Source organism: Gastrolobium bilobum, unplaced genomic scaffold, assembly GCF_033153095.1.
Source record: "Gastrolobium bilobum isolate Gb01-03AN ecotype WA unplaced genomic scaffold, APGP_CSIRO_Gbil_v1 utg27505, whole genome shotgun sequence".
NCBI classification, from domain to species: Eukaryota; Viridiplantae; Streptophyta; class Magnoliopsida; order Fabales; family Fabaceae; genus Gastrolobium; species Gastrolobium bilobum.
The window spans coordinates 492,555-509,986 of record NW_026898864.1 but is presented as its reverse complement, the minus strand read 5'-3'; the positions used below and the strand labels follow the sequence as shown (position 1 = coordinate 509,986).

Genomic DNA, 17,432 nt, shown 5'->3' with positions numbered 1-17,432 from the left:
ATGGCCGAGAAAATGCACTTGAGTTTCTTCGTCTTTGCCATGATTGGCTGCATTACATTGGATTCTGTGAGTTCAACTACAACTCACATTGTCGGAGACAATTTGGGTTGGAATTTGCCCCCACACCAAGGGTTCTTCGCGGACTGGGCCAAGAACAAAACCTTCGCTGTTGGCGACGTACTTCGTATGTGTTATCTCTTGAATTCTCCTACCTCCTTTACTTGCTTGCTGCTTTTTCTTTGATACATTGGTTTTGATTTAATTCGGTCACAATGTTTGTTTAATTTAAAAAGGGGCAATTATACTTAGTACCAATTTAGTCTTACTTACCTGATTGAATTTGAAATCAATAGTTAAAAAATAAAAAAGATTAGCTGCTGTTGATTTTAAATTGATCCAATGGTAATTAATTAGGTAATAACAATATTAACATTAAAATTCTAGTAAGTATAACTTTTTCCATTTAAAAAATGAGTTTAGTGTTTATAGGAGATAAAATTATCTCTTACATATACATAAAAGTGTACGAAGGCTCATGTGAAAGAAAAAAGAGAAAAAAAAATGAATTTCGTATACTTTTATGTATGTGTTCCGGATGGCCCCAACCGGTCGGTCCATTAAGATAGGCCCAAATCCCTCTCACTCATCCATGTCAGTCCTGCTGAACAAGAGTTACCAACCCTCCACCCTTTCTGTCCCCATATATAGGATAATGTTCCCGAGGCTGAGACATCAAAATGTCTTGCCTTGGAATACTACCTTCTTCATGTAGCCTCCCATGTTGCCACAGCATCGGTAACAGACGCCCATCGCCCTCCCCAAGGAGAGTTGACCTGACTCCCCCACCCCCCATGCGAGTAGGGCATCTTCTCCCCTATAAATACCCTTCCATCACCAAGCAAAAGTGCATTTTATGTGTCGTTACTCTGCCATTCACACCCCTCATCTTGACCTCATACTTGGGACGTCACCGTTTAACTTGGTCTATATCTCGGTCAGCAGCAACACTTTGGGCTTGCAGCTCTCAATGGTACATTATGTGTAGAAAATAATTTTATCTCCTACAACATGAGAACAATAAACCCTTAAAAAATAAAATATATTAAGCAACCACAGGAAAAGCCATTGTTTATAGCTATGTTAAATTGGTTTCATAATTTGCTAAGTAATGAAGTATATAAAAAAAATGCAGTTTTTCAGTACAACCCTGGGCTCAACACCGTGGTTCAGGTGAACAAGGAGGACTACGATAATTGCACTTCAAAAAATACGATGTACACATACTTCAAAGGGAATTCGACTGTTACTTTGGAGAAGCCAGGGGACTATTATTTCTTCAGTTCCGTGGGCAAGCATTGCGAGGCAGGCCAAAAGCTTTGGGTTAACGTTCCTGAGGGAAAACCCCCCTCGCATTAATTGACCAGTCTATGTCATTAATTTGTCCAAGTCTGCAGCCTACAACAGCGATGGCCCATGAACTGTATAGATATATCTATACATATAGGTGGGTTTGTGTTCTGTATATTTTAAATTGTTTCCCGTGTGTATATTTTGAATTTGTCCATATTGTATGTTCTGAAATCTGAATTGCCCTTATGGTACTCATTCGTCAATAAATTGTATAGCTAAAGATCAGAAAAGTAACAGTTTTTTTTTCCATATGTCGTAGCTAATGAGAGATATAGCCAATTCAAAACCGATTTCAACAAATTCAAAACAATTAAATTAAGGGTTTGTGTTTTCTAAAATTACTTTAGATAATTTTATCTAATGTTCACCGAAACGACGTTGTTTTAGGACGGAAATTATGATATTTTAATAATTTTAATTTATTTCAGGGTTATAATAGTCTTTATCATTCTAATTTTTTAACTTCAAAACGACGTCGTTTTGATGAACATTAGATAAAGTTATCTAAAGTAACATTAGATACTTTTTTCACTTAAACTAATTCAAAATCTAAACTGGTTCAGTTTTGGATCAAGAAATGGAACAAATAATTAATAAGGTTTTGAGTTTTATTTTGCAGATTTGTTGAACTTGGAAATTAAGAGCTAATGTCACAACAACTGTTATATATAATACAACATTTATAATTTTAATATTCAAAAATAATAAAATACCTTATTATATATAGAAAGATGTCCCATATTTCAAATAAAATATTTATTCTTTTAAAAATAGCAATAATTAATTATTCATTTAAAAAGTTAAGAATATAAATATGAAACAAAACGAAAAAATTTAAAAAATTCATGAGCGAATAAGTCGTCATAAATACTAGTGCCAACGAGGCGAGACTTGCCTTCATTTTCATAATTTTTCTTTATCCACTGTCATATTCAACTAAATAAAATAATTTTAAAAATTCAATTTTTATGAATTCAATTGGTTTGATTTTTTATTTGGTTCAATTTATTTGAAACTTTTGCTTACTCCTACCTGCAACTGCAAGGTACTTGAAAAGAGTCCCAATTTGCTTGCGGAAAAGGTATACATGGATTAATTGTACTTTGTGAACAAAATGAATGGTATGTATATGTAAATAGGAATGCAATCATTGTTTTTTTAAAAGGGAAGTTTAGTGTTACGAATTAATTATTATTATTTTATTATAATTTTACTTAGTCTAATATATGGTAATTATTTTGATTATTAGTGGTAGTAGCCTAGGATGTTAGAGCAAGTGAGCAACTATGGGTTCACGTTGATATTTCTCACCCTTTGTCTATTTAAATTATCATTCTATAGATTAAAATCATCAAATGAATTTCTTGAAAAAGTATTATATATAAAAGATCAAGCTTCTTCAATAAAATTACCTTACCATCCTATGTATGTAACGACTTCGTATCATAGACACGCATCAGGTATAAATAAACGGTTAAAAAAATTAGAAGACGTAGTTCAAGTACTATCCATTCAATTGAAGAATATGTCCATCCAACTCTAAAATAGGTTAGATCTTCTCGTACCATGCACCAAACCACAACCTCACACCTATTTCATTCCTAAGTTTTCAATGACTTCCACATTCAAACATTTCTCTCTTTCTCTCTCCACCAAACAAGAAAACTTCTCTCCCACTCAATTATCTTCCACTCAAAAAACCTAAATTATTGTCTTCCAACTCTTTATTATGCAATCTTATGAACCATTTTTACTTGAACCCGAATTGGGATACTCCACATTAGATTCGCCGATTGGTATTCAAAGAAAATCAAAGGCAAAAGGGATCAAGTTTCCACTACATTGAGACTTATGCTCTCAACCAAGGATGTAAGAAGTTCTTAATCTATGCCATGATGGAGGGAAGCGATGGAGATGCGAACATGAATTTGAAAAAAGATACAATTATGTGATCTAACTCTTGAGGACAAGAATAATTTCTAAAAGGAAGGAAATGTTACAAATTAATTATTATTTTACTTAGTCCAATATTGAGAAGTTATATAGGTAGTGGCAGAGGCAGAATTATAGGGGGCTAACTGGCTAAGGTTGGCCACCGCCCCCTAAAATTTGAAGGAAAAAATTATAATATAAAATGGCATTTTAAAAATTTTATCAGATTATTTGCCTTAAAAATAACGAAGTGTGTTTGAGTGGGTACTGACATGCATGAAGAAGAAGCAACTGAAGAGGAATGCAAGCCACAAAATCTCAATGGAAACTTGTGAAAATTGTTCAACCTGCAATTGCAAGAGAAGGCAACTAAAAAGGAAGCACAACAGCACAAGCCATAATCGATGGCTACAAGAACGTTCTTGAAAGAGGTCTGATGGTTTGTCATGTCTTTTTTTATTATGCTATTATTGTGTCAATTTGTTGTCAAATTTCCATTATTTTTTATTAACTGAATATCATTGATGAAACTCTGAAATGGATCCTTTTTTTTACTTATTTTAGTGAGAGAGTATATTCATTTTTAAGAAATGCATAAACTCTCGCACCTAGGTTTGAAAATATTTTTGGCAGTCAAGCAAGGTTATTGGAATATATTAAAAATGTCCAAAAGAACCAAACCAATCCATAATCAAACTGCTCCACAATTAAAAAATTGGTTTTTTTAAAAAATTGGTTTCATACAAAACTGTATTTTATTTTATAAACTAGTTATTTACCAAACCATAAAAATCATTGGTTATCCATAACCAAACTGCTCTACTTTGCTTCAACGTTTCTCTATGCACCGATTGGTAGGGTTCCTTTTCCAATCTCTTCTCTCTCTTTTTTCTATTTCTCGGTTACTTTTTGCATGTTCGATTGTTAGTTATACTTATTATTTACAATTTACAAGATTATTTACTGGTAAATATTCCTTTTTAATATCTAAATTCCTTTTTAATTTACAGCATTTGAATTTGGAAACAAGGAATATCAATAAAGGTTTTCTCTATGCACCGATTGGTAGGGTTCCTTTTCCAATCTCTTCTCTCTCTTTTTTCTATTTCTCGGTTACTTTTTGCATGTTCGATTGTTAGTTATACTTATTATTTACAATTTACAAGATTATTTACTGGTAAATATTCCTTTTTAATATCTAAATTCCTTTTTAATTTACAGCATTTGAATTTGGAAACAAGGAATATCAATAAAGGTTTTCTCTCTGTGAGATATTTATCAATTTACTTTGCTAATTGATATAATTAGTTATGCTTAAACAAAACCTTTTGACGAAGGAATTCATCTTGGATACTTAACTTTGTGATTTGGTTCTTATGAATTTGTGCGATTAAATAACTTTTCTATTAGATACTTAACTTTGGGATTTGGCTCTTATGAATTGTTGTTAACAACGAAAAAATATATTTTCAATATTAAGTATAAACTCTTGTAAAAATTATTTACTGGTACATTATTCAAAATTTTGGATTTTAAATTTGTTATAAAACCGGTTTTGAACTTGATAACCGGATTATAGTTTATAACCGGTTTTGATTTAAAACCGGTTTTGAATTAATACCAGTTTAAAATTAGTTTTCAATCAAAATCGGCTATGAACCATAAACTGGTTTTGAATTAAAACCAGTTTAAAATCGGTTTTCATTGAAAACCGGTTATGAACCTTAAACTGATTTTGAAATCGGTTTGAAAAATTAAAAAATTAATTTTAAAAAGGAAAACTGGTTCAGTTTGAAAATCAAACCGTTTAAAATTGGTTCAATTCGATTTTTGTCAAAACCGGCTATGAACTGCTCCATACACACCCCTAGTAAAACCTGTGAGCACTAAAAAACCATAGTCATCAACTATTTTACCCTTCTATATATGTAAGGTTTAGGTGCAAAAGGATTGTTTCGTATAATAAAACATGTCACAAACGATATATTGTTTAAGGGGAAGGATCCGCTTACAATTTTTTTTTATAAATTTTTACAAATTACACTATGTACTCCCGGGAGAACATAGTGTAGTTTGTAAGAGTTTGTAAACAAAAAGTTTATAAATATAACCCTTCCCATTGTTTTTTTTTTTTTTTTGATAACACCCTTCCCATTGTTTAATAGGGAAGGATATTGTAACAACCAAGTTGTGTTACTACCATGTTACTACCAATCAATCTCACCGAGTCACCGTTAGATCGATTATGTTGATCCAACGGTTATATTTATTTTCATCTTTGTGTGGTTATGATTTCCTATATTTAAAGTGAAATCATTAAATATGGGAAACCATAACCATACAAAGGTAGAAATAAATATAAAGTATTAAATTTGACAAATCGTGACCATACAAAGATGGAAATAAATATAACCGTTCGATCAACATAATCGATCTAACAGTGAGATTAATTGGTAGTAACACAAATTGGTTATTACAATATCCATCCCTTTGTTTAATAGTATAAAATGTTGATTTGGATGAATGGGTTTGCAAGATAAGAAATTATTGTCTGTTATAAAAGCAATATATGATCTAAAAAGGGTAGTATCTTTTGATATCGGTGTCAAACTTTAAAATTTGACACTAGATTCTAACCGTTGATTTCTGCTAATCACTGTTATAATTTTCGTCAATCAAACTTATTAATTAAGAAAAAAGTGTGTGTTATTTTGAAGGATGTAAAGTAGTGTTATTTTAAGTGAGAAAAAGAGATAAATATGGAGGAGAGAGTGGACAAAAAAACAAAGTGTGAGTCTCACTTCTTTGTGAGAGTGGAATGACACAAGTTGTGTCATTTAAAAGGACAAATAATTTTTCACTAATTAATCATTAATTCTAAATAAATAATAATCGTTGACTGGCGAAAATCAACGATTATAATTTGATGTCAAATTTCAAAGTTTGATATCAATATCAAAGAATTCTATCCCAATCTAAATTTATGTGGATCGTAAAATTTATTTCAAATATTTCATAACAGAATCTAAGTGGTTACGTACTTTCGCCTCTGGGTGTGATTGAATTAGTCGCAAGGCGAAGTTTTATTTATTTTAATTTTTTTTTGCGATTATTAATTGTGGAATACAAATGAGGAAGGTGTTTTGGCATTTCCCGATGGTGTTATATATGAGTTGCTGGGTAGATGTAGCTTTGTGTTGCTTGAAAGAGCAAATTAATTAATCAATCAAAAGGAAGTACCCTTCCTGAAACAAAGTTCTGTGTATTGTATTTATTGCACATATATGATACGATAATGGGGTTAAATGCAAACATGAAAAATGCATAGACACATAACACACCTAATTGCAAATGGTATAATATCACGGTGGGGACCATATCTGCTTTGATAAGATGGGAGGGGACAAGCACTGCCTTGGCCCTTAAGCACCAAGTGGGCTTACTGAGTTCGAAAAATCCCAGTTTGTAAGTTAAACTATATATATGCGGGCCAAGCCTTTTTATATGACACGTCAAACAGGAAAAGACATGTACGTAGAGTTAGAAGATTATGTGTGTCATTTTGATCGTTAAGCCATAAATTTCATTTGATATACAAGTTAGGTTATATTTATAAAAAAATTTTTTACAAATTATACTATTTTCTCTTGGGTCCAGAAGAAGATAGTGTAATTATACGTAGTGTCCTTTCTCCTCTGACTCTACTTTTTGTTCCTTGAAAAAAAAATGGTAAACAGCATGGGAAAGGGAAAGCTTATAGGACCGCTAATCCGCGATTTCACGAGTGAAAAAAGAACTGCATCTAGTTCAGTTCTAAATCTTAATGGTTCACAATTTTTAAAATCTGTTTAAATTTTTTCTCTCGTAAAACATAACAATTTCTAGAGTTAAAAATTGTCTACGCTTATATTATCGTATCGAATATGTGTAATAAATACAATACATGGAAAAATGTATTGTATTTATTATCCATTTCTGCTTTGCCATCAAGTTAATGAAAGTGCCATGAAAAAATATCTACTTATCTTGCCACTTGCCCCCTCTGCTTTTGTCAGAAGTCAGATTCAAAAACGCATTTTCATGTTTCCGTAATAGAAATTGTTAAGAGTAAAATATTTTTTTTTCTATATTATTAAATAGGATTTAATATTTTTATTTTTACTATAATTTTTTTTCTGTCACATTGGCATAAATTTAAATGAATTTCGATATAAAGAAAAGAGAAAAAAAATATTAATAGAATCCATTTACTTTTATATAAATGTGACAGAAAATATTTTTATGCGATAAAAGCATAAACATTTTTTCTTATTAAATATGTATTATTGTAATTATAATATTAACAATATGATAAGTGTATAAGATATAATCTATATAAGGTAGTATAAAATTAGTGATGATACAGAAAATAATAATTTTCTCACTCTTCACCAGCCAAGAGTTTTTCCCCGCAGATCGAGCTCAACCTCAATGCTGATTTTATCTGCCACTTGACATCTTAAAGATCTTGTCTGATTTTTTCTTTTGCTTTTTTTCTTGGAAAGATGGGAACAAGCCTCAATTTGGCCAAAACAGAAAAATGTAAACGGAAAAGCAGCTTATTAGTATGTCATGTTTAATTTGGCTTTTAGTTCGAGAGAGGCAAAAAATCTAGCCCTTTTCTTTTGATTGCTTTAAGCATCGAAAAAACCGGAAAAAAAAAAGTACCAGAAATAATCGATAGAGTTCACTTTCTGGATTTGACTCTCTAACATTTTTCTTTTCCGTAAGATCAAGACGAGATGATGAGTTTTTGAGAACCCAATGAAAATTCTTGTTCTTCGTTTTAATCATGAGTCTACTAACGGACGGTCTCTGTCAACACAAATTAACCGGTGATAATTCTGGTTTTACCCTAAGTCCTGAACAAAACCATCCCCAAGCAAATTATAATTGTTCCCTACGTTTGAATATTGGGTGATGTGTGTAGCTGAAAGCATTAATATCGCCCGAACAAACTCCACAAAAAATTAAATACGTTAAAAAAATTCACGAGCACATGAACTGCACGCACAATAAACAGCTTAGGTTAATTAGGTGGATGGAACAACGTTGATGCTAAATGCTAATGACTCATGATAGTTAATAAACTTATATTATATTAGAATTTCTCTCGTTACAAATACCACCATAATGAAAACGAAAATAAAATAAAATAAAATAAACCATTAAACCATTTGATTTTGGCCTAAAAACAAAAAACTAATTTCCCGCCGATACAAAACTTGCCCATTTTTGTTGACAAAACAAAGACGAGAATCGTGTTTGAATCAATCAAAGAGCGACAAGGGGATCCGAAACAAACAAATCCCCAATATCTTTGAAATTATCATCATCCATATGCCAATTTGTGAAACTGAAATCGAAACTGTCGCTAGAAGTTACGAAGATTTCAGGAAAATCATCGGCGAAGAAAATGCTTTCTGGTGCGGGAAACGTGCTTTGGAAATCAAATAGCATATCGCTTGGAATAGGAAACATTGACTCGGATTTGAACTCATCAGAGGAATTCCCCGACACGCATGAATATTCGCATTCATCGCGAGATTCACTCGTAGGAATATCGACAACATCGTCTCTGGCGGTTACAGACTCAACTTCCTCCGATAACGAACAACACTGAAGAACCGAAGTCGGAGAAAGCAAGCTGTTGTTTCGAGAACCTTCGCCGTTGTCTATGTTCTCCGCCGGCGGCATTATGAAATTGGTGAGCGCGTCGGCACCACGAAGCTGAATGGCGGCGTTGTCATACACAATGGCAGCTTCTTCAGCAGTATCGTAGGTCCCCAACCACAACCGCACGCGCCGCGAAGGGTCCCTTATCTCCGCCGCCCACTTCCCCCAAGGCCTCTGTCTCACTCCCCGGAATTTCTTGCCGGAGCACACTCGCCGACTCGCCGGAGCTCCTCTTTTGCCGCCGCCGGGAGTTCTGGACACGGTCCTACCCCTGCTTCTTTTCCTAGAAACAACGTTAATGCCTTCGTTGTCGCCGGAGCAGGAGTCAAAAGTAATCTCGTTTACAAAGTTTTTCACTCGGCGGCGCGTGGAGGCTTCTTCTTCGTCGTCGCTGGAGGAGTCCGTGGCATCACCGTCGGTGACACGTATTCGTACGAGTCTAGGATACGAATGCTTCATTGGGGATTCTTCGACTGGTCTAGTGACCAGTTTGGTGCGGTTGAGGTGGTGAGTGTGCTTGATGGAAGGTGCAGCCATACTCAAAAGAGCATAAATATAGAGAGGTTTATGTTATCGTTGGGGATAACATTGAAGGCCAAAATGGTGAAATAAAGAAGGTGGGAAGGAAAGCAGAGAACACGTCAGTGGTCAGAGACAAGCTTAAAAAGGGGAGAGAAATCTAACATGAATATGGATTAAATATTGGTTCAAATGTTCTTAAAGAACGAGAAACTTCAAGCAAAGTTACGTTCAAAAGCAGAGAATAACAGAGTGCATGCGTGGAACCAAAGAGAAATAAGAAATTTCTCTTGCAGCAGATGAGAACCCAGCACAAGAGCATATGTAGACTCTGTGTGTGTGGGGCAAAGGAAAAGTAGTAATTTTCCGGGAAAGTTGAAAGGTAAAGAAAAGATAAAGTATCTTCACCGGAAAAAAAGAAAAAGTAGTAAATGTTTTCCGAAATCAAATAATCTATGCACAGCAAGTGTTTGTTAATCGCCGTACTTCCTTACCGAAAGGAAGTAAAAGAGTAGAACTTAGCAGAAGAAAGAGTACGAAAGTTTGGCCAAGGTTAGGTACACTCTCAACTAGAAAAACAAGTACCGTTTCTTTGGTTCCCCGCAACCTATTTTATAGGATCTAAACCCGGTTCAAATCCCAGTTAATCTCCCTAATTTAGCTTCTTCTTCTTCTTTTTTAATTAAATAAAATTGTTTTTATTTTTTTGGGTTATCGCTTTGGTGAGGTGAGATATAGATACGAAACATAAACGAAAAGCAGCAGTGAAAAGGCAAATAATAAATCGACACGTGGGTAGACAGAAGGCATACCAATCACGTGAGGTGAGACACTTTGGATCAGATCAGTCCTCCTTTGACTGAAAAGAAGTAAGCAAGCTGTAAAACTTTCAACTTACCTCGAATAACATCAACTAAAAATTGAATACCCACTGAATTACTTCTTAATTATCGACTACATTATAGCACTTTTCTGTTTTGGTCGTATTAATAAGTGGCCATTACTACGTTATAACTTGCCAATTACCACTGAAACCGACTTGGTTACTTTTTTGGTATAGTATAATATGTGCCAGCTACCAAGAAATTTTCCATTAGGAAACATACGTGCGTTTCTACTTTTATATGCTTTAATTCCAGGGTGACTTTTTTATACTCTGTATTTAGTAGATAATAAACATATATTTGTTATAAATAAAAAATTCTTCCAGAGAAAATATTTCTTATATTGTTAATTTAACTTTTGTTGTTATTTATATTTATAGAAAGTACAACTCACTTGCGACTTGTGAGAGTAAAATATTTGCAGATATTATTACTCTAAGGAGAAACACATGATTCACTGTCATCAAAAGAATAAATAAAAGAGAGGGACTTAGATGATACACAGTACACGGTTGGTCGGACTATAATTAATTAGCTCTAAGAGATTGAATTACGGTATCCGTTGGCTTGGAGTTGGGGACAACATGGTCATGTGGATGAGTAAAAACATTGAATATAGTATTAAATTATGTTGCAGCTTTCTCGATTCTGTCCCACTAACGAGAGCCGTACTAAACACAAATGTCATAAAAACAAGCACCACATGTATTCCAGGAGAAAATTTTCAGTGCAATTGATGTAGATACATACAAGTTAAAAAAGAAAAAAAAAATTGAACTTAAAATAAATCAGAGAAGGGACGAAGGTCTCAACTTAAAAATTGAACTTAAAAATGGAATTTTTTTTATTTTTAATAAAAGAAAATACCGAATTCAATACTTTGCAGCATTTAAAAAATTTCCGTATCCCAAGCTCGACATTATATCTTAGAAGAAGGGACGAAGGTCTCAACTTGTAAACACAAAAGAAATTGCTTATATATAGAATATGGAGTCATGGACTACAGTTAATTAATGCATTGGAATTATTCTTTTATTTTATAGTTTAATTAGGGGAGAAGTGGAAATAGAATCTCTCGCATAAAAAAAATGACGTGATAATGTAAAAAATCATAATTATAAAAAAATAAATCAACGATTATAATTTTATAGGTATCTATTTTAATATATTTTTTATCTCCTTTTATTATTATTGACTTACTTTTATATAATTATAATTTTTCACATGAATATATCGGTGTGTTTTTTCACCCAAATTCGAGAGAAGGGGTTGTACTAGTAAAATTTGCATGCCTTGAGCCACAAAAGAGAAACAAGCTTTGTTATCAAAAAAGAAAGAAGCTTCGATGCATGCTATTTTTTAATGTAACCGTACTCATATGACTGCTTATTGTTGAAGTCAATGGGCGCTGTAGCCAAGGTGTATTCACGTGCTTTGTTTAGAGAGTTACTAACTTATTATCATTACATTATCATAATGTCTGAGGTACGGGGAATAAATATGTTTTCTTAAAATTATTTATGGAGATAAAAGATTCTTCTCCATTTTTAAAATAGAATAATCACAAAATTCAAATTTAAAGTAAAATTACAGTGAAGGAGCCAATCCCTAATAACAAGTAAACGGCCGGCGCATGCGATATATAATATGATCAACTTATACCAACGTAAAATATAATAAATTTTATATTTAACTTAAATTATTGATCCACCTATAATTCACATATATACTGATGTGTTTATGTAAGAGAATTAGGTCTTAATGGATAAAAATTATGAGGATGCTCTTAGATATAGTAGTATGGACTATGGACCAAAATTTTTGAAGGAGTTACCGTAGGTGTATCTTCGGTATGGCTCGAAGGGGAGAAATGTGTAAGGGCTCTTTATTTCAATATAGAATAACAATTTATAGGGGGATAATGACTAAAGGTCACATTTTTTTTTAAATTACCTGAATGTCACATTTTGTAAATTTTTTTCTTCAAAATGTCATATCACTTAACTTCCTACAACACCTAGCGAGTAGGGGTATAAATGGGTTAAGTTGGCCTACAGGGACCTATGGCCTAGCTTATATTAGGCCAAATTTAGCCTATTACAAATAGTAAAATATAACAGGCCTAGGCTTTCAAAAAAATCTATTTAAAAAACAGACCATAGGCTTTTTTGTACATGTCGGGCCTATAGACCTACAGGTCGGCCTATATGATATTATTTATTTTAAATAAAATAAATAAAATTATTATTTTAATAATTTTAAATGATATTATTTTGTTATTCTTTTAATTGTTGAATGTTTAATAGGCTTAAACAGGCTAACAGATCTAGGCCAAAGCTTTTATTTTTTAAACATAGGTCAGATCACACCTGTAATTTGGGGCCTACACATGCTAGGCCAAATCTAATGTCTTTACACAAGGCTAGTCTATTTAAGCCAAAACTTAGCCTAGCCTACCCTATTTACACCCCTACCAGCGAGATAGGTGTTGACACGTGACAGAAGTTGTATGGCCACGTAAGCCGCTGCGCAGTACAGCGAGATTACGTGGCATCAAACATGCTATGCAACATAGCATGTTTAGTCATCTTTTCTGACACGTGGCAAATGTGTTATGCAGCATAACACATTATGTGTGTCATAAAATTAATTAATAGTTATAAAATAATTTAAATTAATTATTTTATTTTAATTCAATCTATATTAATTTAAATTATTTTATAAATATTAATTAATTATTTTTAGGATTGTTAATTAATTTCATTTAATTTAATTTAAGTTATGTTAATCTTTTTTGAACTGGTAAGTAATTTAATTTAATGAAGGAGTGTTAATGAATTAAATGTAATTTATATTTGTTAATTATTTTAATTTTTATTAATTTAATTTATTTTATAACTATTAATTAATTATTTTTAGCAGTGTTTTAAAACTCCTTTCCAACCCCCGTGTTGACCCGGGTCAACCCTAACACCTCTCCTCCGAGGGTTGGGGTCACAAGTTGGACCCTATATGCACATCGACCCATCTGACCCCTAAAACCCGGCTGAGTTTAAGTGACTCCCGGATCAGAGGGGTCAAAAGGGGTCATTGCATGCTTTTTTTTTTTTTAAAAAAAATTCCATGAAACAACTTCATTTTATTAAAAAAAATAAAATAAAAATGTTTGCAAAAAGAGGTTACAACAAACGTATTATAATTTATACATACATGTTTCCAAAAAAAAAAATTATACATACATTAATTGTTTATTTTCTTTTAGACAAATATATGTCTATATTTGTTGATGTTGAATATTGGAAAAAATAGGAAGCACCAAAATTATGACGCAATTAATTTGGAAACAATGGATGCTCATTCTACTAGTTGGGTTTTTGAGGAGTCACCATCATCATTAACCGATGAAGAGGCAAGATCTTTGAGGAATAATACCATTGAACCAATTATAGATAGTATTGGTATGTTTCTTTATGATTATAATTCTATTGTTTAATTTGATGATTTGATCATGTTATATTATTTATTAACTTACATATAATATGTTATTGTAGATGAATTGAATTTAGATGAGGATGATGAAAAAAAATTTGCAAAGCGTGGTGTTCAGGTAATTTTTTGTAAAAAATGTGGCACTTTGGTTGTTGTCTCATTCGTAGAAGTATTATATGCAAGATTCATCTTTAATGAGTGAAGATGGATATATATTGGCAGAGAATATTTCTTAACGATAAGAGATAATAGTTATAATGTTTGACTACTATCTTACTGTTGTGAGCTATGTTGCACCGACACCGACACGGAACACAGGATACGACACGACACGACACTCCGACACGTTAATTCTAAAAAATGTTAAATTTTGACACATTAGAACACGTTTTGATATTATATAATATTTTTAATTTATGTAGTGTATATTATATTTAGTATTCAATAATTTAACAAACAAATAAAGTTAAACTTATAATACCCATTAATTTTGCAAAGAAACATAATATATCTCAGATGTTTGTATTAAACTTAATAAAATTGTAATCGTAACCTAACGAATCTAATAGTTGGAACTCAAAATGCAATGCAACGTAACCTTTGAACATTTTTTGAGTCTTTGCAACGAGTATTGAAGTGTCGGAGTGTCGGTAAGTGTCGGGAAGTGTCGGACACGACACGTCAAAATTTTTGAAGTGTCAGTGCTTCATAGGTTGTGAGTGAGAGAATACACCACCAACATGTATTTGGTGAGTTGTAATTTTGGGGAGGTCAATAATTCTTATTATGAAGAGGCAAGAAAGTGACCCCTTAATGGACCTTTAAGTGCTAGACGTTGATTTTAGAATGTGAACACTAAATCAGAGTTATTAAATATAAATAATATCAACATATAAATATAAGATGATGATGTCCATGTATATGATAAATTTGCTCGAATCTTTTCACATTCTAGTTACTTTTTTTTATACAATAATATCAAGTGGGTACATGTTAAAATTTAAAAATAAATAACTTTAAATAAAAACAAAATGTGCTAATTTTTGTATTTATTAAATAATATATTATTAGAAAAAAAATATTTCTCCGATCACTAATCTAGTAAGCTTAAAATGGCGTCGTTTTGGGTTTATAAGATTAAAAATTATAACGATTAAGATTAATATAACCCTGCAATATATTATAATTACAAAAATACTTTGATTTTCCTTTCAAAATGACGTCATTTTGGGCTCATCAGATATAACTTATTTCTGGAGAAATCATTTACCCATATTTTTATCAAGTATTTCTTATTTGTTATTTTTTAAAAACACTTGTCAAGACTTTTTTTTTTACTAAGATTTATATTTGGCATTCGATAACAAATTTTTATGTTTAAATTGTTGTTTCAATACAGGAATACTAGAACTAGAAAATATCACTACTAAGTCATTAGAATTGGTCCAATAGTAAAGGATTTGAATAATTTGCATAAATTCATAAGTTTGAACCTCGGTAGTATTATTAAATTAAAAAAAAAAAAAAATCACTACTGCGATACTGCCTATTAGCTCTCTCGTCTGATGAGAGGCGGATGTTTTTGAATTACTCAATCTTAGTTCAAATTCTAAAAAAAAATAAAATCCAATAACTACTATAATAATTTATTTGACTAATGACTCGGACGAATGGGAAAAAATGAAAAAAAAATTATCGACCTTTTCAGGCTATTTTAATATCTTATTACATATATATACATATAATTTAAATATATGTAGATATTAAATACATAAAAAAATACAATAGACATAAATAATATCAAATTTAAAATTTAAACAAAATAATTGTGGCCATTGATTAACATGACAAATACCTCATGTTGTAAGTTTGATCTACTCGTAAATGATCTTTTATGTCTTTTTAGCATATTTTGTCTTCACTCATATAATTTTTGAAAAAAATTTGTAGGAGGTTACTCATCTCATAATTACTTTAAGTTAAGCACGTTTAACTATGGAGTTTTTTTGTTTCATGCTATCGAAAAGTAAATCCATCTTATTAGTATAGGTAGTAGTATCAATTAATTCTTATAAGTTATCCCCAATTTTACCCCCTCTTTTTTTAGTGTTGATTCGATTTATTCACTTAACCCACTGTAAGATTTAGATTGGACATGAACCGCTTATTGTCCGTGCCTCTTTTGTACCGACGGTTATTCCGTGCCCTTGTCAGCCCTTGGGATGTTACAAATTTTTAAATGGATTAATGGCCAGCAATTAAGATAATTATTTTCTCTCCTCTACTCTATGACTTTTTATTATCAAAATTAGAATCGTTGATTTTAAATGAATGACCAGATTTTTCTCTTGAGTAATGTTAAAAATATGAAATAATAATTTTTTTATATTATATATCGATTTACTAATTATTAGACTAATTCGATTCAAAACAGATAGAATCACGTAAGCAACAAAACTTTTAATACCAAATTTTAACATAACGGCATTCAGAGGGATTATGACACTATTTCGATATTCTCATATCTATCCCTCCTCGTTTTACATATTATCTCTACTACTTGTTTTAGATCATAAAGTTAGTTTGTTGACCCGATTTAGGGTGTCTATTATTACATTATCAAAAAAAAAAAATCTCAATTTTTAATTCGGGGAACCAAAATGGTAATGCATTTAATAAAATCGGTTTAATTTTTTAAAAAAAAAACCGGTAGTTCTTTAATATAAATTAAATGAAAAAATAAATAACTTTTTTTTCGAATTCTTTGTATATCCAAATACATAAATTGGAAAAAAAATATATATTTGTTTTTATCTCTAGAAATGAGGCTAGAAAGCACAATGGTGATGCATATCCTAATTACTTGATCTAATCTGATTTTTTCTAATTTCTTATTAAAAAAAATTCCGTAAAGCATTTTTATTAAAGAACTGAAATACACTGCCACCAGAATTCATATTCTTTTAAGAAATGAAAAAGACAAAGCAACAAAAATTTAACTCATATCAAGTGTAAAACATTTCCTGGCTTTGTCAAGTGACTTTAATAACCTAGAAACCGACAGCAGTGCCATAAAATTTTGTAGTGATAGAAAATTGTGAGAGTATTTCTTTTATGAGATTTGCATTTATCATTTAACATGATAACATAAAGTTTCCTACACACAACATTTTGTGGGACCTACATGTTTTGAAGAAGAAAAAAAAATTACGGCACGCAAAACGAATTTCTATAACATAACACAATTATTTTTCCTACAACATAACTCTTATAAAAATAAAACCATTCTTTTATAAGTTATAATTATTTATATGATAAAAAAATTGAGATATACCCAATGAATGTGGTTGAGTTGGCAACATAGATTGAGTAAATCAGTAGAAAACTTGGATTCAATTTCCACAAAATAAATGACTCTAATTAGTCTTCTGACTCAAAGAGTTAAAATTTACGAGGATACATAAAGTATAACTTGCCTAAAAA

General features: G+C 31.5%; 2 protein-coding genes across 2 annotated transcripts; one reads left to right on the top strand and one right to left on the bottom strand.

Moving 5' to 3' along the window:
- LOC133284782 (mavicyanin-like) lies at positions 1 to 1,416 on the top strand. Its single transcript, XM_061481860.1, has 2 exons — positions 1 to 184; positions 1,193 to 1,416. Exons 1-2 carry the CDS (start codon positions 1 to 3, stop codon positions 1,414 to 1,416), a joined length of 408 nt encoding a protein of 135 aa, XP_061337844.1.
- A 7,239-nt stretch (positions 1,417 to 8,655) lies between these two features.
- LOC133284781 (ethylene-responsive transcription factor CRF1-like) lies at positions 8,656 to 9,594 on the bottom strand. The gene has a single exon (XM_061481858.1). The coding sequence runs from the start codon at positions 9,592 to 9,594 to the stop codon at positions 8,656 to 8,658; it is 939 nt and encodes a 312-aa protein (XP_061337842.1).
- Positions 9,595 to 17,432: the final 7,838 nt, after the last annotated feature.

Excerpts from the sequence above, each read along its gene's own strand:
- LOC133284781 (XM_061481858.1), bottom strand. The coding sequence starts at position 9,594 with ATGGCTGCACCTTCCATCAAGCACACTCACCACCTCAACCGCACCAAA.
- LOC133284782 (XM_061481860.1), top strand. The coding sequence starts at position 1 with ATGGCCGAGAAAATGCACTTGAGTTTCTTCGTCTTTGCCATGATTGGC. Across the intron at positions 185-1,192 it reads CGCTGTTGGCGACGTACTTC|TTTTTCAGTACAACCCTGGG; the intron begins GTATGTGTTATC and ends AAAAAAATGCAG.